The sequence below is a fragment of the Pelophylax lessonae genome (assembly GCF_965119305.1).
Source record: "Pelophylax lessonae genome assembly, chromosome: 2".
In the NCBI taxonomy this organism is placed as follows: Eukaryota; Metazoa; Chordata; class Amphibia; order Anura; family Ranidae; genus Pelophylax; species Pelophylax lessonae.
The window spans coordinates 664,174,267-664,200,680 of record NC_138769.1 but is presented as its reverse complement, the minus strand read 5'-3'; the positions used below and the strand labels follow the sequence as shown (position 1 = coordinate 664,200,680).

The following is a 26,414-nucleotide window of genomic DNA, read 5'->3' as shown; positions in this document are numbered from 1 at the left end:
AGGAGAATCTAAATAGATTACTGCACATGACATGCTAGGCTAATGTGCAACAGTGCGTTTCAACAATGCAACAGCATGCGTCTCCCTGCTCAACAAGGCAGAACCATTCGACCCTGCTGACAATTATCAGAAGTAAAATGGAACTATAGAAGCTCCAACCCTTTTGTACAGTAATCAAAAAAAGCAAGCACAGAACTGAGTTTCTACCAGAATTGTATGGAAAATGAAGGCTTCCACTTCTCAAAATCTGAAATGTGATAGGGCAGGGCAAATCTACCTCATGTGTGATAAGAAAAGTTGGCAGCATGTTCCACATCCTGAACTACTACATTTGGTCCTAGAGGACAGGAAGATTTCCCCCCCCCCCCCCTTGATGAATGTGCAGGCCTTGGTGGAAGTGCATTATTTTGCTTTTGTGACCTGTGGCACACTCCCTTAAGGGCCGTTGAACTGGGATCCCCCACCCTGCACAGCACACCAAATTTTCAGTCACTTCAAAATCAGAAAAAACAGTCCAGTACTTTGTTTCCGTTTTATTGCCGGTAAAAAACTTATGGGTATTATGGGATGCCACTTGACTTCAAACTTCAGGGACAGCAGTTTCTATATACAGTCTATATACACTCACCTTCTCCAGCACACTTGCAGAACTCCAGCTAGCACACCATTTATGGATCTGACAAAAGCATTTAGATTTAGTGCAATAGCCTGTTGTAGGCAGGAACCCGAGGCCCCTTTAGGTGTGTAGCAAAATCCAGTGTCCAGCATACATCCCTGTAGCTCCTGATCCCAGCACCACCTGTTCTGGCACTGCCAGCCCACTTGGCTGCAGCTTTCACTGGCCCTTCTGGCCAACCTCTCCACAGTCCTCTCAGACTAATCACTCACCAGCCCACCCAGCTGACTTCTCAGTAGACCTCCAGGACGTGCTGACTTACTCCTGCTGTCTTCTCCTTGCACCCATTCTTCCAGGAAGGGGTTGCTCAGTGTTGGAGAATCCTTGCAGTGCCCAAGCCCCAGGCCACCCCCAGATTAAAGAGGCACCCTCAAGGGCCACTGACAGCCTCAATACTCCCATCTTCCACCTGACTGCCCCTGCCCATTTATGAGGGACCTACCCCTTTTAGCTTTGCTGGGGATTGGTTGGAGCCCTCAAATATGCCAGGCAGCTCCTCCTAGCCTCCGCCAACTAATTCTGGAAGCTTTTCCAAGGTTCCAGAAAGCAGGGGAGGCACCAGAGATACTGCTTGCTGAATAATCCAGCCTCCCTGAGTTACCCAGCCCTGACCCAGATTCAACCCAGGCCTGGCTCTCAGCCAAGCCAAATTTACCTACACTATTAACCTATGTACATCTAACACTAGAGGGTGCTACATCTGTCAATTTGGGTCTATAGACAGCCACCCATACAACTACCCTCTTTCTCAATAGGCATTGCCATCAATTTCTGCAAGCATTGCGAATATATATATATATATATATAAAAAGTCCTCATGTAGTCCTGTGAGGAAACAGTTTGTATATGCTTGTCCCACTTCTCTGAAGTCTAAAGGAAAGCATTCTAAAACATGGTATGATATTAAAGTAAAACTGTAGGCAAAATGTTTCTACATTTTGAATAGAGCAGGGTTATAACCTGTCAGTTTTTTGCCATCTGTGTCCCATTGGAGATTTCCCTTCACTTCCTGTCTCATAGCCAAACAGGGAGAGGAAATTCCTGGGAATTCATTGGGGACCCCAAGATAACTAGAACTGGTGTCCTCATTGGAAGATGTCCCCTCTTACTTTTCTGGGGACAACTTTTTACTTTTAATAATGGTAAATGGGACAAAGAGTGAATCTCCTTAATGGAGGCACAGACCGCAAAGAAACTGACAAGCATTCTAATCTCTCTCCCTAAAAAAGACATGACATCCCAACCCATATTGTGCCTAGTCAAGGCTTGGGTCATCAGCACATTATTATATTCTCCATATTGCAGCGAAAATTACATGCAATCCCCAAAGCATCTGGCCTAATTTAATCACACTTACCAATCACTTCTGGTCATGGATTACTGGTCTTTGCCACATGCTTATTATGCTATGCACAAATTGTATTACATTAATAGCATAACTCTGAACCATATCAAAAGACACTCACAGATCCAGGCAAGTAGTTGTTCCAGTGACGAGGCAGTTGGTGTTTGCCACTTTCTCCATTCACTCCCACAAGAACAATAAAGATATTATTATAGGTGCCAGCAGTCAGGTCTTTCCCTGTTGCTACTTTCAGGTTGTAGACCCCCATGGCTTGAGGAGATGACATGCCAGCTCTGTAAGACAAGAATCTTTAAGAATCTTACACCACTAAAAAGTGACCAGACCTATGACTTACAGTATCACTGGACCAGTCTGGTGCCTGAACGTTACTGCTGGTATGTAATTTTGCAGCTGACGACATGTGAGAAATGCAAGCCCAACATTTTACCAGTTTATTTGGTTTCATTTTTCAAAAAAACCTTAGCTTTCTAGTAGCTTAAACTCTAGTACAGTCAGGGATGAAGGACCGTGCACAGTAAACTTCACTGTTCACGTTGACACTTCATGAGCCCTGGACAGCCATAGGGCTACATTTAATCTCTGATGGGAGTCAACAAAAAGAAGACCCTTTATATAGGGTCCTCAGGTCTGTCGTCATTTTGGGGAAAACCATTGTGCAAGCCATTTATCAAACTTTACATAAGTTTTTTTTTTTTATAAACCAATCCTTGTATCCCTCCTGTGGCCAACTAATACCACCCAGGACGCAATGGGTGCAACGATTGGATGGGTATATTTTTGCACTGCTTTTACATGAGCTCTAATGCTTGTATACGTTATATAGTGTAAATTCTGAGGAAGCCGCATTTAAGGCAAAACGTATTGCGATAACTACATCAAGTAGCTATGACTGGTGCAAAGCATTCGATATAACCCCTTTATATTTGTAGGATTTTAGATCATTTTAATATATTGATACTCAAATTACTATTTTATGGACTTCTTAAATGTGAAAAGTTTATATTTTACTGTGTTACATTTTCTTTGTTTGGCACCTAAAAATAAAATCCCACCATTTCCTTTTTTTGCAAGAATATATACAAGGAAGTGATGCCTTTGGTTCACCTAGTCCGCAGTACACATTTTTCCCCACAGTTCATATGCATGATATTCATCTCTACAATATGACAACCTTAGCCATTACACATTCCAATTTGTTCTGGTTATGCAGCCAGACAGAACTACTTACCCACCCAAATACTACAGTTACAAGTTATGTGGTGGCTGTGGTAGTGTTTCTGCCCACAAGCTCTTAATGGTGTAACAGAGCCAACCAGGACAGGGGCTCTTGAAGGGGACTGCAGAGTGGCCTCTTGCCTACTACGGGCCCTGGCTTTTAAGGGATCATTACTCTTCGGATGACATTTGCCTGGGGGGGGGGGGGGGGGGGAGGTCTCTTGCTATAATCCATTAAGGAGTTGGGTTTATTGTTAAGGTGTCTTCCCCGTTCTATGTCTCCTAGGTGTGCATTCCCCGTGTTAATGAAGTCATACATTTGTCTGTTCAATCACCTCTTATGGATGTGATTAATTCTGTGACCACTTTATTAAACCATTGTGGGACGTTAGGAGTTTAGGCTTATGAATGTGTAATGTACACTGTATCCAGGGTTGTGGACTTCGTGCCAGACAGTCTGAGCTGGAGTGGAATCTCTGAATAATCAAAACATTGTCTGGGTGGGCACCGAGTCACCTGGGCTTGTAGCAGTTAGATAATGTAGTAATTCGATTGATGTCTATGTTGGCTGTTCCTTAGCTATGTTAATTATATTCCTGTTTGCAGTTTCCGATGTATAGGATAATGTGATCAGGCTACCTGCTCTTGTGTGCTTCATAAATCCTGTGAGTTTTCACTAAAGTTCCAGTATGCACCTAAGCTAGGCATCATCTAGTATCTAGGGTGCAATATTCAGCTATAATACCTGGTTCCTAGTTCCAGACTGGAGGAAGAGAAATATATTCATATTCTTGACAGAAGTGCCCAAGGTGGGTGCTGGATGGTTCTGTCACAAATGGCATCCTCTTCACTCATCAAAAGTCTGACGTCTGGACAGTATCTGTCTCTGCTAAAGCTGGGTATACAGTACCCGCCCCCCCCCCCCTTCATTTAGCCAGTGGGTCGAATGAAAAAAAAAAAAAAAAAAAAAAAAAAAAAAACCTTAAGGATCCACACAATCTAGGTGGATGGAGGAATCCTCCCCACTGCACTATTGTATTCTTACATCAAGGCCTCTCCACTGTCAGAAAGCACTGATCAACTCTACAGCTGATTGAATTATGGTTTCTGATAAACAAGGGCCACACACACACACACACTTTTGGCTGGTCCCTGCTGAACTTGCGGAATTCTGATCCGTGTTTATCTAGCTTAAGGTGTTCCAGCCTCCCCTCCAAAAATTAAGTCAGCAGCTACACATACTGTAGCTGCTGAGGCCCCGTACACACGTGCAGATTATCTGCAGACTTTTGTCTGCAGACTTGCCAAAACCATATAATATGAGGTCAAACCTAAACACTTTCAATTTGTATGCAATCCGGCAGGCCCTTGCACTACATAGAAAAGGTAAGTCTGCAGACAAAAGTCTGCAGATAATCTGCACGTGTGTATGGGGCATTACTTCTAATATTAGGACACTTACCTGTCCTGGAGTCCAACGATGTTTCCATCAGCTGTCAGGTGCTGCCGCCATTGCCAGTGAGGGGACCCAGCAGTGAAGCCTTACGGCTTCACGGGCGGGTCCCTAATGCACATTCAGATTGGCTCGGCAGCGGGGGGAGGAGGGGGCCAAACTGCGAGGGACAGCGCCGCAGCCCTGTCTCCCGGAAGCGGGGGAACGGGTACCTGTCAAAAAACGAATTGGGTGGAACTCTTGGTGGCGGTTCCCCATCCGGAGAGGACACCATGGACATATAGCTCAGAGCTGGTTAAAGGCAATCCACACACCATTTTTTACATGGTATAACTTATGGGTTCAACCCAATTAGTTATAGGGAAATGCTCTCATTATTTTGAGTACTTGGTGGCAGCCAGGTTCTTACCAATCCTGGGCCAGCTCTTTTCATATGATACCAAGCTCTGACTAGCCCATGAGTGTCCCTTCGTTACTAACTACCAATTATTTTGCGGTGACTTTTGTCCTGCATAACAAATATACAGAATCCATCTACAATACTTACAATTAGGCTCCAGACGAAGCCTCTATATGAGGTGAAACATGTTGAGCAATTGAACCATTACTCTTTGTCACCATTACCTGACCTTGTGTGTGACGGTGCCTGCCATTGGACTGACCTCTGACAGGATTGCCATTATGTATTTACAGTCTTTGATATGGCTAATAGCATTGTAATTCTACACAATTACATCTATTAGAACTGCTGTATGTTATACAGATGATTGGTGAGCCATTTAGGCCCAAATCGGTTTTATACTGTATATGTTCTCATTGTTTTTTGCTCTCTTTTTCCTTCCCTTCTTGTTTGCTTTTTATGGAATTTGAATAAATATTGATTTTAATTATTTTATGTGCCTGGAAAATCCTTCCTTCCCAATCTTCCATGTTCTCTATTCAGTAAACAATAGGATGTGGCACGATCACTAACTATCATATGCTCAGACTGCTGCTGTCTGAAGGCATATCTTATTTATAAACTTCCAAGGAAACAGATGAAAAGCATCAAAAAAAGCAGTGCTTGCTTTGATGCATTTGCTAATTTTTTGCCGCTTTTCTCCTGAAAAAAAAAAAAAAAAAAAAAAAAAAAAAAAAAGAAGCATAAAAACCGCATTGAAAAACACATGAGAAAAAAACTGCACCCAGAAACCGCATCAATCACAACCTGCATAGGTGTGAAAGGAAGTAAATGTGTCAGGATCTTCAAAAATCACTTTGATTAATAGGAGTAGGCTAGAAATAATTGAAATGCAATTAACCACTTACGTTGATGGACTATTGGTGGCCATAGGTGGCCATACTATGATGAGGTCCTGCTGAAGGCATCATCCTGGAACAGTTTAGAGCCGTCAGTTGGCCCTTTTGTAATAGCAATTGGTGCGACTAACCAGCTGCTCGATTGCCATTACAAGCAGCACAAAAGGGGACCTCCCCCCGTCCCCCCCCCCCTCTATGGCTGCCCCATCCCAGACCCGAGCAACCAGCCGGAGCATCCGCTGGCTGGCCAGGCAGCCATGCAAAGCAGTGATCCGCTTTGATCAACTGTTTATAATATAACCCAGAAGCGATGACATGACAACTTCCAGTTTACTTGGAAATCATTGGCACCATTTTTATGTAGCACTACTCCCTTGGGAGCTGCCGATTACGGATTCCCCTGGGTTACCATTAGCAACACCATGACAGTTTGACATTTTCCCAAGTGTTTTAGCTCAGTCAGGAAACAGTCCAGTAGCTTTGGTTTTTATTGGGAACTTGGATAGGAAAAGGGAATGCGTGGGATACTCCCAACTTTACACTATGCACAATAGGCTGGGGCGGCTTGGAAATGCTGAGTAACACTAACGCTAGTCATGGCTAGGCCACTGCTTCAGTTTGTCATAAGCTGTGACGCAGGACTGAATTAACTTTGAGGTAATCTGTACTGCAGAACATCTTCAGGGCCCTTCGCGGCACCCCCTTTGTTTTTAATCTTCATGGTCAACTACACAGCACCCCCTTTACTGATACACTGTGTTAGCCAGTTCCTTGATCCCCTGACTTCTCTGGAGTGGTCACCTCTCCTAGGCAGATCTCCTGGTACTCACGATACTGTTTTCCCCAAGATTCAGCCAGCACTCTGGATTCTCTGCAGCTCAGCTCCCCACCAGGTTCAATAGGCCGACTGCCTGAATCACCTTCCTCACACTTGCAGGAGGAGAGACCAGCCGTCTGCCTCCTCCTAGGACTTTGCTTCCCGCCAAAAGACACCCTATCACATGCTCCCTCCGGATTTCTAGCCAATTCCAGGATGCATTGCAGCAATGCCCACCCACTGAGACAGACAAACCCTGGTGTGCTACTGGTTAGGTTTCATCCACAGTCCAACAAGCTCCCTTATTGGATATACAGTGGGGAGATTCCCTTAGACCTAATAAATCACACCTGGAAACATGCGACAGGCTAAACAGATCAGGCTCTCGTGATAAGCAGAAAAAAGTCACCAAATGGGTTTTTCCTAGCACCTACCTAGGAGAGTGCTAGGTTTAAAAAAGTCTAAAGCAGTCAAAAATACCAATCTTGGGGTTTTGAATGCTTTTAAGTGCCGACTTATCTTATAGACCCCAGATCTCTCCATAAAGAGTACTTGTAGCATGCCTATTGCTTGTCACAAGGATGTTTACATTCGTTGTGACAGCAATAAAAGTGAAACCAGAGCAGAAAAAAAAAAATTACAGTTAGAGTGCCCCCCATCCTCCCGTGCTGGCAAATGCGTGCTATGGTCCTGCGTGCAAACTTTGATTGTCCCACACATGAGGCATCACCACGAACGTCAGATCATGGGCAGTAATTCCAGAATCAGACCTCCTCTATAAATCTAAAGTGGTAACCTGTAAAGGCTTTTAAAGCGTCCCCTATGGATAGTAAAATTTAGGTTTGTCACTGTTGCACAGAACGTGCCCAATTTTAAAGCCTGACAGGTTTGTCAGTCAATAATTAAAAAAAAAAAAATTGGGTTATGCATGGTGTGTGTTTTACATTAAAGAAAAAGAAAAAGGTTAACTGGTAAAGTCTTTTCCAGGAGTCTCAGGACAGCCACCTCTGAGACCTTGGCTCCTCCCTTCACAGAAAGCAACGCCTTAGCTTCAATTAAGCCCCTCCTGCCCCACTGGACCCTCAGTCTTTCAAGAGTACCTCTGGCCAGCTGGGGAGACCAGAACATTTCACACTAAATTTTAATCCTCCTGACTGTTCCCCTACCATGGACTTTTTGCAAAAGCTTTTTCAGGTGGACACCGGTGCCATCCTGAAACGGTACGTTACCGTTAAGTGCAACTCTATTTTTGCTAATTGTCTTTCAGGACAGCCACCTCCAAGAGGATAAATGAGCACTTAACCTTAGGGTGGGACCAATGCTTACAGGACCTTTCTCCCAAATGCCTGATCCTTAGCAGATAACCGGTCCATCCTGTAGTGCCTGACAAAGGTGATAAGACTGGGCCGATTTGCTGTCTGACAAATCTGCTCTGGCATAACCCCAGCCCTCTATCTGAAAAGTCGCCATAGCCCCGTTGGAGTGAGCCCTAAACTCCTCCAGGGCCTCCCTCCCACTTATGTAGCCTTGACTAATAGCTGATTCATCTTGCTATTGAACGTTTAGAGGCTTTAACCCCTGAAAACAAATAGGAATCAGACTTCCTAAACTCCTTCGTGCCATCTAAATACTGTAGGACACCTTTTATATCCACTTAAAGTTACGTTCCTGTTCACCAATAGGATTAGAATAGAAAGATGGCCAAATAGTTTCTTGGCCTCTGAAACTTTGAGGCCACCTTCAGCAAAAAGGCTGATCAGTCTAAAAAAAAAAAAATGACCCAGTCTGGAATATTTGTAGAAAGGGGGGCCTCAATGTCCTCCTGCTAAAGAAATCGGCCCCTTGATTCAACTCCCCCCCCCCCCTCCTTTAAAATGCACCAATGAGGGAGGAAGAGAACACTGGTCTCGACCCACCCGAGGATTCCTTCCATCTGGACCCACAGAGCTGCAAGGGATGGAAGTGGAGACCCGTCCACTGTACCTCAGGTCACCCTAGGAAAAGTTGTATACAGAGAACCAGCAAATTTTATATAATTTTTTGAAAGATAACCAACCAAACCAACCAAAAACACGCAATTCTAAAACTCCCAAAAACCAAGCGGACGTCACACTACACAGCAGAAACAGGCCACACACGCATCCCCAGCACTCAGCCTAAGCAGCTCAAATAGGTTCAAGGCAGTCCGGCCTGGGAGCATAAAGTTGAGGGTTCCAAGTCAGGACAAATCCCTAATACAGTATAACGGAATACCTCTGGCTTAGGAAGACTGCTTGCAGGCACCAAGTAACTATAATCAGTGAGCCAACGCTGTAAGACTCAATTTGGTACTGGTACCAGTCCCAGAACTGAGACTCCAAGTGCCCATGGGCATATACTACAGCCCACAAAGCCCATATAGGAAATGTTGGCAAATCTGGGAAGCCCTCTGGATAGTTTTAAGGCCAACCAGTCTGTAGTTGTATGCAGCCAAAGTTCTTAGGGGATCAGCAAGATTTATCACCAGCACCTGACCCACTGTGCAGTCACAGTAAATGGTAATACGGTAGATTAAACATATGCATAGGGGATGGAGTTCTAAGCGTGCCTGGAGGCTCTAACCACTGACACACCAGACATAGGCCTCCTTCTCCCCCCTATGTATCGATAGAAAGTGAAGGTAGTTTGTATAGCGGGCTGAAGGCTTTTCCTGGTCTGGCGCTGCTCATATGGGGTACTGAGCTATGGGGGGGGGGGGGGGGGAATAGGTCAAGGGGGAGGGCCTGAAACTGAAGGAAAAGGCCTTTCCTGGTTCTACTACCAGGCCTTGAGGGATTTAGAGGCTTCAAGTTCAAAAAAAGAGCCTGGACTTCCCTAAAGGTTTCCGCACCCCAAAATTGTGGAAGTAGAAACCTCTGCCAGCACACTGTACTACAGCCCTCTGTTCCTCCAGTGCCCCCCCCCCCCAATAGTGGAGGGATAAGACCGTCTGGTTTATTTTTATTAATTTTCAATTTTAATTTTATTTTCTCTCAGGTTCATTCCATAGTTTATTTTTTTTTTATATATATTTTTATATTTTCCCTTTCAGTATATTTTTTGGGTTTTAGGGAGAAATTTGTCAAATAGTTATATTCATTTGTTCTAATAAAGTATTAGTTTTGAATATATTATAGGTCCAATGTGCATGTTAAGTTACATGCACACAGATACGAGTGTGGACCTTTTTAATTTACCATTGTTCTTAAGATTTTAGCAATATTTAAGTGTAGATGTTAAAGATTAGATTATAGGCTACAGCTTGTTGTATTAATATAAGTTTTCTAGGAGGCGGTCTATTAAATACTTTTTATGGATAGCATAGACTCCAGTCTATGGATACAGGAAGTACACCCAACAGGATATTAGGATTAGGTCATGTGACCTCCAGTGCAAGGCTATAAAGATTTACTGAGGTGGAAGTTTGTCTTTGATAACACCCACTGGGAGGGGTGAAATACGTCAACATAAGTTCCGGCCCTTCAGCAAATATCACTTCTGGTCTAAGTGGAAGGCACACAGAAGAGATTTGGAATGCATGCCACTGTGCTAAATACCGGTACGGTTCACAAACCTTACATTGCCTCCATCTCTTACCAGCATTATGAAAAACGTTTACATTATCTGCTATATTGTAAGTGGAATTCTTATATTTTAAACAAAACTAAGAAAGTACTACACTATTGGAGTGTTTTCCGTATTCTGAGTAATGGTCATTGGAAGAATACAGGAAGTATCATCCCCCTTCTTACCAGCCCAAGCTCATTAGACCCCTATGCAGTATTGCTAAGGGGTCCACATTGTTAAGTAGATTCACATTGGGGTGTGGAACACAGCCACATTGCATGAAAGTCACGGATTGGCCCAAATTTCCTGAATTAGGAGCATTTTTCACAGACTCACTGGATACATGCTTTGTTTTTTGGACTCTTGTTTTGGGAATTCATTACTACCATTTTTGCTCATATTAGATGTATGGGACTATGGACTCACTTTGTTCGGTGATAGATTTCACTCATTGATTTTTTTTTTTAATTTTTCCATCCAATATCGATTTGTGTTTAATAGTACACATATATACATTACACAAAGTATGGTGTTGCTCAAGGATATATGTGCATAGTAGTAATATATCTATAGCTAACTCATTTGTTTATTTCACTGGTTTTGCGCTGTGGTAATGGTTATTTGATGCAACACTCTGCTGCGCTGGCGGAGGGCTAGCCTGGGGCTGTGGGATCTGAAAACCGTGTTTAAAATGGACTGAAAGGTGCTAGATAGCCCTTTTTAAAACCTTTGTCTCACTGTGTGGTCCAGACTGCTCTATACTAGCCAATAACCGGTGCAATCCTACTATGGTGGTTTTGACCTGCTGTTCCCAACCTGGGCTGGTTCATCCCCCTTAGAACAACCTGGGGCCCCAGTCTCTCCCAAGGGGCACCATATTGATGCCAAATTTAGTATAGACAACCAAGCAACATGGCTCGGTGCAGACCAGTCCCCAGCCTTAACTGATGCCATCAGGTTACAGCGAAGAGAATTTGTCCCTCAAGAGGGTCATGGGTACCTTTGCCTCTGGCCCGCTCCTGTGCAGTGAATAGAGGAAAGGATTGCGACTTTTTAGATGGAGGTGGAAACCAGAACGCTGGGAAATATGCACAAGGAAAACATTTTATTGCTATACACCAGCAATTAAAGTACAACATATGAAATGTCAATTTATGTATAATCAAACACAATCAAAACACTTGGATCAGTCTGATATTATGTATATATTAAGAGTATAGGGACTAATGGCTCTCCGTATAGGCCACACAGTCCATAATTATTCCATTGTTGCCATATTATAATTAGTCTGCAGGGTACACCATGGCAATGAATGCTGAATCATCAACTTTTGTTCAATGTTCCAATAATCCATTGGTCAACTAAAATTGCATACATTCAAATTAAAGGGAGGAAATTGTTGTCCAACCCTATTGTTACTTACAAGGTGACTAATTGTCAATGTGCGGTCCTGTGGACGCAGGGCATTGCATGTGCCTCCCCTGGGAGCTGTGGTGGTAATCCCCACAGTCCTGCAAAATGCATCGACGCTGTGTGTCACCGGGAGTAACCCTAGAACCAACCACCACCAGAGTCCTAAAACCACCTCCTAACCCTCCAACTACCAAGAGGGTTCCACACCTGTGGAGCTATCGGGTAATACAGAGAGGGAACACCCACCCCAGGGTTCCTCTTACCTTTGAGTGGCTGGTGCTGGCATTGCCAGAAGCAGTCTAAGCCACTTCTGCTCAGACAGCTCCCGCTGGGGATTGTGGTGGTCTCGCCTTTCTGAGCTGCTCACTGACCCCTCCAGGGTTACAGGCTCACACCAGCCAGTGCCTTGCCCTCTCCCATAGACCGCAGCTGGAACCAGAATCTGCGGCCCTGGCGGAAGTGCACGCCCCCACCGAATGTGCTGTCACCACACCCTCTGGCCCAGCCTCCCCAGCTGATCAACCCTGGTTCCCAGCAATGTCTCCCCATCAGTGGAAACACCAAAACGGTTGGTCCAGTGGGGTAGGAGGGGCCTAAATCTTGAAGCCAAGACTGTTTCCTGTGAAAGGAGGAGCCAAGGTCCCAGAGGTGGCTGTCCTAAAAGACGATTAGGGAAATATATAGAAATAATAAACTTATGTGCGATTTTGAGGTAAGCGATCAGGCGGATCTTCCCAATCAAAGAAATCGATGTGGAACTCCTCCAAGCAAGCAGCTGATTCTGATAGTGTCCCCACTGATCACAACGCAATTAAAAAGTTAAAGAATCAGCGCTCAACTCTCAATGAGGGGGACCACTTACTCTAATTCCAATGTGTATTGAACAGACGTGTCTTAAGATAATAAATAGTGGTCAAATTTAATAAATGTCAATGAAAATATGTCAAAAAAATGGGGTGTATAAAGTGATTATAGAATGAATAGATATATACAATAATTCAAATGAACATCCAATCGAAAGTAAACCAAGTGAATACAGTGCAATGCTGAGTGACTATTCATGCAAATCAAAATCATGTGCAGCTCTTATATGATCCCCCTTTGAGAAAGCTACGGGTGTTCGTAGCGCAACGCGTCAGGGTAAACCGTACCGACGTCACTTCCGGTCTTCGGCCGTGACCGGAAGCTTCGGATCGCACCGCATCGGCGGTTTGTGACACTGTCTGCACTGTTGTATCTTCTGTAATGTGAGTAGCCTGCACTACTATTTTTTTAATAAATACTACCCTACGTTTCTGCACCATGAGAGCCTCTCTTTTTAAGCACCAATACAGGAACTAAGGCATTTTTGAGCTTCCTATGCTGCTATATTCCCATTATTTGATCCATTGCTGCTGGAGCACGCTGGGCTGTTGGCGAACGAGTTGAAAGGGTTGCCAGGATATTTATATATAACGCTCAATCTGAGTGTTGTGGAGGTGAGCGGCCACTGCACTCGGTGTCTGGATTGTGCGCTCACCGGGACACACTCACCTTGCTGTGTTTGAAGAGCACATTTTACCTTTAGAGTTGATTGGAAAGACCACCATATATAGAAGAATTTTTTGGCACATTGCACTTTATTCACTTTATTTGGGACTATCATGTGTATTTTTTAGATTATTTATATGCATTTTATGGACTGTTGTAGCACGCTTTTAGCACATCATTGCTATATTTTTAGGTGTTTTTATTTCGGTCACTTTGCTCATGTTGTGTTTATCTGATCATATAAGAGCTGCACATGATTTTGTTTTGCATGAATAGTCACTCAGCATTGCACTGTATTCACTTGGTTTACTTTCGATTGGATGTTCATTTGAATTATTGTATATATCTATTCATTCTATAATCACTTTATACACCCCATTTTTTTGACATATTTTCATTGACATTTATTAAATTTGACCACTATTTATTATCTTAAGACACGTCTGTTCAATACACATTGGAATTAGAGTAAGTGGTCCCCCTCATTGAGAGTTGAGCGCTGATTCTTTAACTTTTTAATTAGGAAAATATATAATGTTTGGGGGGTTCCAAGTAATTTTTTAGCAAAAAATACTGATTGTTACAGAAAAGGCCTGGAAGCAATGGATAGGCCAAAGTCATGGGTGTGCGCAGTCTATTGCATTAGGGTGTGCACACAAAACTCAGTTGTGTCAGACAGCGAGTGAATAGGAAGTGCTCTGTGCTGAGCAGCTTCCTATTCATTCACAAACTGAAGCATAGTTAAAGTGTTACTAAACCCACAACAGTAAAATCAGTGTTAATGCAGTAAAGCATGCTTCCTATACTTACTGTGGAACCTAAGGGGTTAATCATTTGAATGGTGTATGACTGTTTAATCCTGTCTTCTCCGATCCTCCCTTTCTACTGTCTCCAAAAAATAACTTGATATTTACAGAGCCAGGGGAAGGCTGCACATGCAGTTTGGTGTGTATTGCTAGAGTTTTTTTTCCTTGGGAGAATGCATGTAATCAGCACAGGGGAGAATGAAAACTCCTACAAGCTTTACAAGGAACTGATACAAGGCACAAGACTGCTATATACTGCTGATGAGAAAAGGCATCAGTTTATATTTACTAAAATATTTGCATTTCCATGTTCTGTGGGAGACCAGATATAGTGAGTGCAGGTTCTGGGTTTAGTAACACTAACACTTTGGAAGTAAAATATAGTTTGATAGGCTTCAGCTATGAACAGTAGCCGCAAGAGGAGAGGAGGGAAGCCAGCAGCACTGTGGTGGGCAGTACACAGGGGGGAGGGGAGAAGAGACTGGGCAGTAGGGGAAAAATTGTCACCGCATTCGGGTGTGCCCAGGCACACCTCCCCCCCCCCCCCCCCCCTGCACACCTTATGGCCAAAAGCTGTAGTAGTGGACATCAAATCAAGCAGCAGAAAGCTGTAAAGATTCCAAAATAGTGGCAGTTGGGAGCTATGCAAAGATTGTGTGGTTCTTAAATGTTTAGGAACAAACTTTTTTTTTTTTTTTTTTATGCGCAGCATTTAAGGAATCGCACAGCTGTGTGATGTAGATGTATGGGAAGCAATGCAAGAAAGCATTTCATCATCAGGACTAAAAATAGGACTTCACCTCACTGTGTATTGTGTTGCACCTCCATTGTACTTTGTGGGGTGTAAAGAGTTTGAGGAACCTGCAATATGAAGTTGATCGGAGTAATCTCCAGCACTGATCCTGGGAGAAGTGACATTTTTGTCCCCCACGGAATATAAGCGTTGACCTCATACACTAGATTGTCAAAAGTATTGGGACACCTGCCTTTACATGCACATTAACTTTAATGGCATCCCAGTCTTAGTCCGTAGGGTTCAATATTGAGTTGGCCCACCCTTTGAAGCTTCAGCTCTTATGGGAAGGCTGTCCACAAGGTTTAGGAGTGTGTCTATGGATATGTTTGACCATTCTTCCAGAAGCACATTTAAGAGGTCAGGCACTGATGTTGGACGAGAAGTCCTGGATTGCAGTCTCTGCTCCAATTGATCCCAAAATAATTCAATCTGGTTAAGCTCAATACTCTTCCACCCCAAACTCACTCATCCATGTTTCAATGGCTGCAACATATGGTAAAGCCACATAGGGCCATGTAAAGAGAACATTGGATTTGCAGCCTGTATGCTACAGTTTTGTTGGCAGTCTTAAAAGTTATAACTAAAGGCAAAACATTTTAAGATTTGGATAGCGTGGAGATGATTAGAACACCTCGCAGTCTTTATTATTGTCGGTGTCCCCATTAGGGAGATTCACCTTATTTCTCCCATTTACCATCATGGAAAGTGATAGTAAAAGAAAAGCCACAATTTTGGGCTGTCCCCAGAAAAAGTAATAGAGGGGAAGCTTTCAATTGGGACACTAGTTCTGGTGAACAGAGGGATAGTTGCTAGCAGTAATCATTGTGATCTGCACACCCCCCCCCCCCCCCCAATGTCAGAAAACAATGCTGCAGGAGGGATTCCCCATCAATACTGAATGCGTTGATGGGGAAATTGAGCAATTTCCTTGCCTTCCAAAGTGAAATCTTCTAGGTGCTGCTTAAATTTCAATGCCTAGGTCTATCAACCATTTAACACAGCATATGGTGGTGGTTCCACTCAAAAGGTAACCATTAAAAAATACTGAACTACTGTCAGTATGAATATACAGCCTGGAGCAAGTATACACATGGCATTGTATGCTACAGTTTAACTGGCAGTCTTGTTTGATTCCAATGCTTAAGTATATCACTGATTTAATTACACTTATAGGGGTGGCTCCACTCAATGGTATAATAATTTATATTAAAAAAAAAAAAAAAAAAATTTATGTATACACATTTTTTTTTTTTATTTAAATATTTTTTTTTCCCCCACAGCAGTTAAATCTTTACACATGGTTATTCTCAAACACACCGAATAGTAAAAAAAATTCTAACAAACACATTTAAACCAGCCAAGTACATCAAACATTCTGGTAGCCAAGCAAACCATGCTTATTGGCCTTGTCAGGTCTGATTACTTACCTAGCAGCAGAATGGAGAGCAAAGTGTGTACTGGGAACCAAAGAGCCCATATAGATATATATAGGGTGTGGTAGAGGGGGTGTAGCCACATAACCACATCCAATCTATTTGCCACTGAGAGATTTAAAGAGATAGTAATCCCAAAAGCAAAAATGCTAATTATTGCAGCGTACCATTTCTAAGATGTGATGCATTAGTTTTTTTTCTTTGTTTTTTAGGCTTTATTCCTTTTTTTTTTTTTTTTTACCTGAATTATTGACCAATAGATCTTTTTTTTTTTTTTTTTTCAATTTCCCTAAACAGACCAAGCTGTCTGGCAAAATGGCAGTTAAAGGGTTGAGACAAACTATTTACCACTGGGGGGTCCTACGATGATCAGTTTTTATTCATTTATGTAAAATCTTTATCCCAAAAGGCAAAACAAAAACTGTTGCTGTAATGGCTTATGAGGTGTTAACTGGAGTTTGGCTTTAATTTACAAGTCAAATCCATCTGACGCTGCTAGTCTAAAGTGGGGTACACAGTATAAGAAAATAGGGCGAACGATCGTCCAATTTTGTAAATAAAAAATCTGCGCTTAGGATATTTTAGATTCCTATTATAACTGGCTGCAGCCTACCTCTAAAACTATAATCCTGGGATTTATAGTAAAGTGAAAAGGTGAGAGGGAGGTATGTGGCGCTGCCTATAACTTCCTGATTGGTTAAGATAAAAAGTGCTGTAGTGCAAATAAATAGTATGTGACCTTGTGAAATTAATAATTGATATTAGGATTGAAAAATTAGGTGAATAAATAAAGTGATGAGTACATATATCTGAAAATATGAATGTGTGAAATATCAATTTTGGGATAGAAAGGTGAGTAACCGTGAATCTGTGTAATGATGAGAAATATAGAATTATATAAAAAAAGGTCAATTAATATTGGTGAAAATAAAGAAAATTAAAATATGGTGAAAAAAAATCCACTATGTATACGTCTTAAAAGGTGTAAAACCAACAGGATGCTAATTACAAACCGGCTAAGAGATACTCAATATATAAAATTGTATAAAATTGTAAATTTATAAAACTTATAAAAATTGAAATTTCAATTCAAAGAATAATACTCACAATGGATAATCACCTTGTGAGTATTATTCTTTGAATTGAAATAAATCTATCAGACAATACTACTCTATGTGAGGCCCTTTCTTCCCCATATACATCTACGGAGCATATATGCAGTGTACAGTGAGAGTGGACTCGGGCAGGCTATAGGACAGCGCACAGGGTAAAGAGGATCGGCCAGGAAATCCTTACAGGATCCGGAGGCATCAGAGGCGATACTATACCCAAGGCTTGTCACCCCTGTAGGGGTAATCATTTCTGGTGAGTGCGGCACAGGGGACATGGGGAGCACAGAGTGATCACCATAGCCAGCACCCTTAAGGAATTACTGGAACACCTGCACTGAAGTCACCTTGTTGGGAAATTGTCTCTCTCTACACCAGAGTTATTTATGATTGCCATATTCATGCTCTGTGGAATATAAGTTATTGGACACTTATTGTGGGACTTTTTATATCCAGTGAAAACCTTTTATTCCATTGATTGAAAGTGTTTTTTGATATTTATTCTTGCATTTACCCCAGGTTTTATGTGGGATTCCCTGCTGTTTTATAAGTCTACAATTTTATACAATTTTATATATTGAGTATCTCTTAGCCGGTTTGTAATTAGCATCCTGTTGGTTTTACACCTTTTAAGACGTATACATAGTGGATTTTTTTTCACCATATTTTAATTTTCTTTATTTTCACCAATATTAATTGACCTTTTTTTATATAATTCTATATTTCTCATCATTACACAGATCGTCCAATTTTCCTCATTTTTCACAGCAAATCGGAACTGATGAACGAAAATTCATACGCAAATTCTCGTACGACAAAGGCTTTTTTTTTGTTGTTTATTGTTTCTGATCATGCGCAGTCTTTCTTTTCTGATTTTGCTTGTACAACAATTGTACAAAAACGGTAGCCATTAAACAAATATCGTTCGTTTTTTTCCCGTATGAGAAAAATTTTGGAGTCTGTCCCTTCGAGAATTTTCATACAAAAATTTTGAATCGTCTGTAGAAAGTTCTGTACACACTATACGAAAATCGTCCGAAAATTCTTTGGACAAAAACGTTCGCCCGATTTTCTTATAGTGTGTATTAAGCCTCGTACACACACATCGTAAATCGGCAGGGAATTTTCGTCCGACGACCGATCTGCCGATTTTCGGCTTGTTAGTATGATGCTTCCGACAACCGACTCCGACTTTTCGGCCGAAAAAAATCTGGTGTGCAGGCTATAAAATTTTTGTCCGCCGTCAAAACACGGCCGATTTTCGTGCAGTCAGTACAGATTTTGACAGGAAAAAATCTTATGAGCAAGACTAGGCATGCTCAGTGAAAAAAGAACACAAAGAAAGCAAACCAACATTTGTGTGCAGTCTAGGCACATTCCAACCAACAAAACACCACTCTGGACAAAAGACGGACGATCGGTCGGCCGATAATCGCTGTGTGTGTACTAGGCTTTAGCCTTAACACTCTCCATACCCCCCCAGACTGACAATGCTAGTGTGGAAGGTGTCTCCATTGCTCCATCATAGAGCGGAGACATCTTAAGGCAGGAAGAGTGTTACTGGCCAGATTACCAAATTACGAAAATTAGGGAGAAAAAAAGGCTAATAAATGAACACTATTGCGGTCAACAGCTCCAATGATTGGTAAGCTGCAATATATTACATTTTTGTTTTTGGTTTATTGATGCTTACCATTTTTGGGTTTTTAATTGCCAGTATAGCCCTGTGCTTAAAGCTAAACTACAAGTAAAGTAAACGTCCTTCCTTGTAGCTGGGCTTCACCTGCACTGCAAGTTTAAAGAATATGTAAACCCAACATTTTATATTCCTGATATGATCCTGCTGTACCATTTACTTGTATGAAAAGTATCCTGTTCTCTTTGTATTGCTTCGTGTGAAATCCTGGGTGTTTCTGCCAGTCCCTCTGCTTTTTTCTTAAAACTGACCACATTAGGCATGAAAGCACAACATGGTCAGTTTTTTGGCTGTGCTGAGAACTCAGCCTGCTCCCCTCCAATGATCAGACTCACCTGACACCCACTCTGCCCAGCCATTTGCTGGGAAGACCAGTGTATGCTGTTTCTTCTCCCCAGCACTCTTTATACAGCTGAGAATAGAGGGTATGTGATCACTTATAAAAAAGGGATTGATAATGTTTTTTATATATAAATACAAATGTTTTGCCTTTATTTCTAACTGAATGGGAAGTTTTACAAGGTGGGGATAAGCACATTTACTTACTTGATTCTTCGCTCCACCAGCAAATGGTGCTCCCCTACACTGTGGCAGTAGACTATGACCCCTGCATTGGTCTTACAATTACATCAGGGGCCTCTAATTGCCAAGTGCAAGGAAGAAGAGGCTGCAGGGACCAGTCTAGCGCAGTCCAATACAAGGGAAGACTTTTGCTTTTCCTGAAGTTAAGGTTGACCCTTCTCCGTGCTATCATAGATGTAGCACCCTCCTAGCGTAGGATGCTAGGAAAAAATTTTTTTGCTTCATCTGTAATCAAGTGAGACATGATTATTTATTCTGGTCTGTTCAGGGTTTCACAGACTGAGAGTTTGACTGCTTCCCCCTGCCTCTGGAAGAGGTTTTCAGAACATAGGGAGGGAGATTTATATGACAGCTGTGGTAGAGCTGAGAGCTTGGAGTGATCTTTCTGAGGAGCTGGCTGTGGGACTTCATCATAGAGATCTTGTCTGGAGAAGAATTGTTTTCCTCACTGGACCAGGTCCAGAAGAAGCTGGAAGAGTTGTGCAGCTGTACTAGGGACGTGTGTGAGTACTGGCCTTGAATTGTGATTCCTGATGACTGTGCATTTTGGGAGGTAAGTGCCATAGGTAGCTATGGACTAAAGTGGCCTTTATAGGGTCTCCTAATACTGGCCATTCCCTCTGTCCTGGGGTGGAAGGTTAGAGAAAAGTGTCCTCTTGTTACTGTGCAGTGTTTTGAAGTATCCCATGCCCTAACCCATCTCCTTGTTTATTGATCTTCAAGCAATAAATCATGCCTCACAACTTTTTGAGATCGGAACGAGGGGAACCTATTATCAAAATGATGTAGGCATAGGACACACACACCCTGCCACGCATCTTAAAGGAGAATTAAACCAAGAAAATGATTAGTTAAACCCACAATTGTAAAATGATGCCGCAGGAACACTCCGTTAGAGTTGTAATATGATGCCCGCCCGTTCCCGCTGCTCTCCTCCCCCCCCCCACCCGGGGGCGCGCAGCATGGCGTTCGGGGATGGAGAGTGTGACTCTGACACAGTCCATCCCTGATCAGGGTAAAGAGCCAATGAAAATGTCTCTTTACCACGTGACGGGCTGTGTCCAATCACAGCCGGTCACAGAATGTCAACAGAGACCACGGTAACTAGCTGTTACTGTGTTCTCCTCACACACTGATCCTGTGCGAGGACGAGATTGCGGTGACAGCTAGTTACCGATTATAGTGCACCCTAAAACACACTGATTGCCCCCCCAATAAAGAGGACCTGTTACTAGCCTATCAAAGTACCTGTCACTAGCCCATCAAAGTACCTGTCACAAGGCCATCAGAGTACCCGAGTACCTGTCACCAGGTAAGTATCCTGTGCAGTTTGTCTGGCGAACTGCAGTGTAGGATCACCGTGAAACAATCAGTGAGGCCGGGAATACACTGTGAGGGTTAAAACACGACCCGGGAGGCGATCATTACCGTGTTGGGTAAGTAACGTACACATCGCCTCGGTTAAGGTTTCTAGTTGGGGGGACTAGTGTAACAACCACTAGTATAGTGGTTGTAGTCTGCCAATCCACCGTGAAAAAGTCACCGGGCGGTGGTCTCCTAAAGTGGTGCAAGGGGTCCCCCTGGACACAGGGTTAAGACGGTAAGCCGATTTGAATCACCTTGGGCAATGAGCCATCCGTGTGAGAGAAGGAAAGCGAGGCTTCCCACAGTCAGACGGCTGCACGATAACATGAAGTCTAGTTTTGGGGTGAAGGCCATAGAACCCATTAAAGAATGGCACAGGTGGTCCAAGGGTACCGCTTGGATTATCCCACTGGAGGGAACTTTTGATGGCTGGAGATGGGAGAAATTCATAACTGAGTTTAAACCCCAGACTTGGGGTCGGCAAAGACTATAGATGTAGCACAATTGTGGCTTCAGAGATCTATTATATTATATAATATAATATTATTCAATAAGCAAGGCGTGCAGGAGGCGGTTTCAGTCCAGTAGAACCACATTATTTACACATGGCCTGATGAGATAGCCGAGTCCAGCGATCCGGTGAGGGAAGTGGAGGAAGCTCTTTCTGGGCTAACTTTACAGAGATGAGCCAAATCCGCTGACACTGAACCTGTCACTGTCTCTCCTGATTCACAGCCTGTTATTGACTCTATTGTCTCTGCACTTTAATCCCCATTTTTTTTCAGCTCACAGTACAGACCGTGATACCGTTAACACCCTCCCACCTCACACTATCTCTATCTCTCAACAGCCTGTCATAACACCTGAACCCTCTCCTTCTGTGGCAAACTATGAGGTATTTTAACAGGTCTGCTATGGATGTGGAAAGTCAGGGCATATCAGGCATAATTGTCCGACCAACCCGGCTGGTCCGCAGGGTAAGTGGCAATTTATTCCGAAGGATCCGGAAACTCCAAAAGGTAGGTATGGTCAGAAAGGACTATGACACATCATAGAGCGTTGGTAAATCAATGTCAGCCCACATCAATCTATTTCTAGAGGAGTTAAAATATCCCCTCCCTTGCCTCATTGACATTGATGCAGCCAAAACTGTTCTAAGATCCCAAGATCTTAGAGGCAAGGTTCCTCTTCCAGGGGAGACAACTCCCACTGTAGGTCTCACGGGCCAGACAGTGTCTTTGCGAATGACTGAACCTCTCCAGTTTTGCAAGGAGAAGGTTGTTTTCTTTAGTCATTGCATTTCTCAGGGTACCCAACATAGAACCTCTCAGAGAATACAGACATTGAAGAGAGCCTCCAGAGCCCATGTAACACCCGACAACTGAGAGCCATTCTCAGACTTGTCAATTACTGCAGAGACTGGATCCCTAACATACCATCCAAACCAGGACCCCTTTACGAAATAACATCACAAACAACTTTTCAATGTTGTCTGATGACAACTGGTCAATCCTACAGGATTTGACCCAGGAACTCTCCAAAGCCCCTTCTTTAGGTCTGCCCAACTAAGACCTCCCCTTTTTCATCCGAGGCTCACCAGGATGTGTACGAGCTGTGGACACCTGCACTGTAATGTTACAGAAGGTAGGTGACATAGTTTTTGACTCCCCGTTGACACTCTATCACTTACCATTCGGTGCTGGAGATTTTTAATTAGGTCATAACAAGACACCTCTGTGCTGCTAGATTGACTAGGTACGAAGTAGCCCTGCTAACACCCACTAACCTCACTCTTAAACGATGCACTATTTATGAACCCTGCATCTTTTCTCCCTGTTAAGGAGGAAGAGAAGGTGGTGCGGAAAATAAGAATTTTCAAAACTTTACATATCGATCTCTCATCAATTTCCAACTTTAGAAGGACACGAGAAACAACACGATTGGCTTTCTTTGATGGAGTGGGAATCAGCAGCTGTCAGTCCGGTGAAGGAGACCCCCATTCCAGACACTTTGTCATTGGTTCCAGCCCAGGTACTACACCCCAGATGGTAAGCCATAAAGATCAGAGGATCAATATATAGATATATATATATATATATATATATATATATATATATATATATATATATACAGATTCGAGATACGCTTTTTGGGGTGGCACATGATTGTGGTCCTCTCTGGAGGGTAAGAGGGTCCTTGACTTCTTTGGGGAAGCCGGTCCGGAGTTTAAAGACAGACTGTTCATTGACTTCTACTTGCGACACGGGATAGCCATTCTGAAGGTAAAGGCTCATACTATTGAGAAGACTATGGAACCCAATGAAATGCCTTGGCAGATAGAGCTGCTAAGGAAGGTGATCTGAGCCCTGTGGCAGAGATGCTGATGCTAGCCATAACGTGACGCTAAACTGCAGTCCAAAGTGGAAATTCAGGAAAAGAGGAGATGGACGGCCTTGGGGGGCTACACATGGTCCATACGACATCTGGGCTCTTGATGGAAAATGGTGTTTACCCAGATCACTTTTTCAAATGATGGCTCACTCGGCTCATTACCCTGGACATCAGTCAAGGATGGTTATGTGTGCAGAGGTGGAAGAGCATTGGATTGCCCCTGGCTTCACTATCGCAGCTGAAAACGGTAACAGCACAGAGAAGGCACTCACCCTAACTGGACTATCCCTTTCAGCGCATTCAGATAGATTATATCACTTTGCCGAAGAGTGGAATGTACGAGCATGTCTTGGTCTGTGTGGATATGTTTTCTGCGAGGCCAGAGGTTTGGCCTGTTCACAGTGCCAATGCTGCTACCACCGCAAAAAAGATCCTGTCTGACATAGTTTGTCGCTGGGGGCTGCCTGGAATTATCGAGTCGGATCGCGGATCTCACTTCACCGGTCAGATCTTTGCAGAGGTATGCAAGGCTCTTCATATCATCCAGCGATTCATCCTCAAAGAAGCGGTAAAGTTGAATGACTGAATAGAACTTTTGTAAAGCCATGGCCCAAATTTCTTCCCGTTGCTCTTTACCCTATCAGGAATGCCCCTAGACAGCTCCATGGGTTATCACCCTATAAGGTTTTGTTTGGGAGTCAACCAGAGTCTGGTTTGTGCTTTCCTCAGCAGCTGTCATCTCTACATTCTCAGCTGACGGGGTGGGTACAGTCCCGGTGGGAGGAGCTCCAGGGTTTCCATCACAGGGTTCGGGAGTCTCTCTTGGACCCTGACACTATAACCAGTGGACATTCTGTTCAACCAGGTGACTGGGGCATTGTGAGGAAACATCAAAGGAAGGGATTGGAGCTGAGGTATTTCGAGCCATACCGGGTTCAGCTAACAACGCCGACTTCTTTGAAGCTTAACTGGATCCACGCCAACCACTGCAAAAAGCTGCTCAACTACGTCCAAGAATGATAATGAGGAATATCGTTTTTATTTATATTTTTAGCTTAGTGTATTTTAGCAAGGGTAATGATGAACAGCATCCCAACCCTTGTTTAAAATGCACCTTCAGCTGCCTAAGGCGGCAAAACGGACTAATTGCTGGGTGTGCTCCAAACCCCCACCTAGCTATTACACCCCAGCAATGGCAGACGTTCGTATTGGCATAAAGACAACCAGGAGATACTTGTCCATAGAATTTAATGACACATTCCTAAAAGGTAACATCAGTTATGGTTTTAATGTTAGCCTGGACTCTTGCTCTTTGCTGGCCAATCCAATTTGGGTATCGGGACAATTAGGTAATCCAGAAATGTGCTCTAACTTTAGCACCGGAAATAGATTTATAGGATGGGACAGGTAGAACAGTCAATCTCGCCAATGAAACTCTGGGTCTTTTTAATGACACCAACAGACCGGATTATATATGCTGGAAGGACAATTGTGACGTACAGACTAAGGGAGCAATCCATCAGTCTATTATGTTACTGCTTTGTGCACGTATCCGTCAGGAAAATTTTTAATGTACAGTGTTGACAGGTCCCTATTACTTTTTGTGTGGTTCTGAGGCTTATAAAGGTAGTGCCCCCTAATGCGAAAGGTTTGTGCGCTTTAGTGAAGCTTGTACCCGCACCATACATTGCCGCTGATCATGGGGATCTGCTATTGCGAAGAAGGGCAAGGTTGCAAGGCAGGACTCGCAGAGAACTATTTTCTTCTCACGATCTGGGATAAGCATTGCTCCCGGCTTGCACTGGGTGGGGGATCGAGCTGATGAAATGGTTGAATAATTTCTCATCGATTGTGGATGAGATGTTTAATGAAACCATTGAAGCTGTAAGGAAAATTACTCAAGAGCAGAGACAAATAAAATCTTTAGTACTGCAGGAGAAAATGGCACTAGATTATCTCTTAGCATTCAAGGGTTTTTTTTGTGAATTCATAGGAGAAGACTGTTGTACCTAGATGACAGACACCAGTGATAAGGTTACTTCAGTGCAAGGCAGAGCTATAGCTAGCAAGGGTTGGAATCCTTTTAAGGCTTTGGGAGGTTTCAGGGACTTTGTTCTCCATTGGATCCTGGCTAAAGGAAATAGGAGTATATATACTTGTGTAGTTAGTTACTATTCCTCCTATATGCCATGGTGAAATGATCCTGTTGTCTGGTCAACCGAATCAACCAAGCCCGAGCAGATGACCACATCTTTATCGCTGAGACATCCCCGAAACCCTACCCCTGCATCAGATGCCAAGGATTCCAGCCCGACCGACGATCAACACGTCCCATCACTTCTTGTCTTTCCTCGAAGTCGCCTCCCAAAGAACGGAACCTACGTGTCAACATTAGTTTTCTTTTGGGTCTACATTTCAACACTGATTCGGTTATCTTTATTTTTTACTTTTTGAAAATGGATTGTTTTATGTGTGAGACAAGCTGGTGTGTTTATTTGGAAGATGATCAAGAGACACATGGGAGCATTTGACAGAGGAGGGGCTGTTGTGGAAATTTTATTAGGATTAGTGTGGACATTTTTTAGCAAGTATTTTATTTAGATTGTCATTATGGCTCCTGTTGTCGGTTGGCTTGCAATACAATCTATAGAGCATATTTTGGCAAATTGGCGCATTAAGGAAAAATACTATTTGCAGTGAAAACCTTCCCCTAGATGTGCAGACTCATTCGCTTTACATAGACATCTCTGCTGGTGAACACTCCGTGCGCAGGTCTGTTTGGTGGTAGAGATGTGTATTGCGGTGCGGAATAAATATCTGTCTTTATGAAGGGATACAATCTCATGTCTTTCTACTATGCTTGATCACCCTAGTGGAAACAT

The 26,414-nt window shown here is 43.1% G+C and overlaps 1 protein-coding gene across 1 annotated transcript in view; it reads right to left on the bottom strand.

Annotated features, from left to right (window-relative positions):
• Positions 1-24,139, bottom strand: part of LOC309548236 (polyunsaturated fatty acid lipoxygenase ALOX15B-like) — a gene marked incomplete at both ends in the record, with an annotated part of 57,871 nt that extends 33,732 nt beyond the window's left edge. The window contains 3 exons of the mRNA XM_082248188.1: positions 2,143-2,314; positions 19,530-19,606; positions 24,029-24,139. Of these exons, the coding sequence (XP_082104314.1) occupies positions 2,143-2,314; positions 19,530-19,606; positions 24,029-24,139 (360 nt within the window). The remainder of the gene's footprint in view (positions 1-2,142; positions 2,315-19,529; positions 19,607-24,028) is intronic.
• Between the last annotated feature and the right edge of the window lie 2,275 nt (positions 24,140-26,414).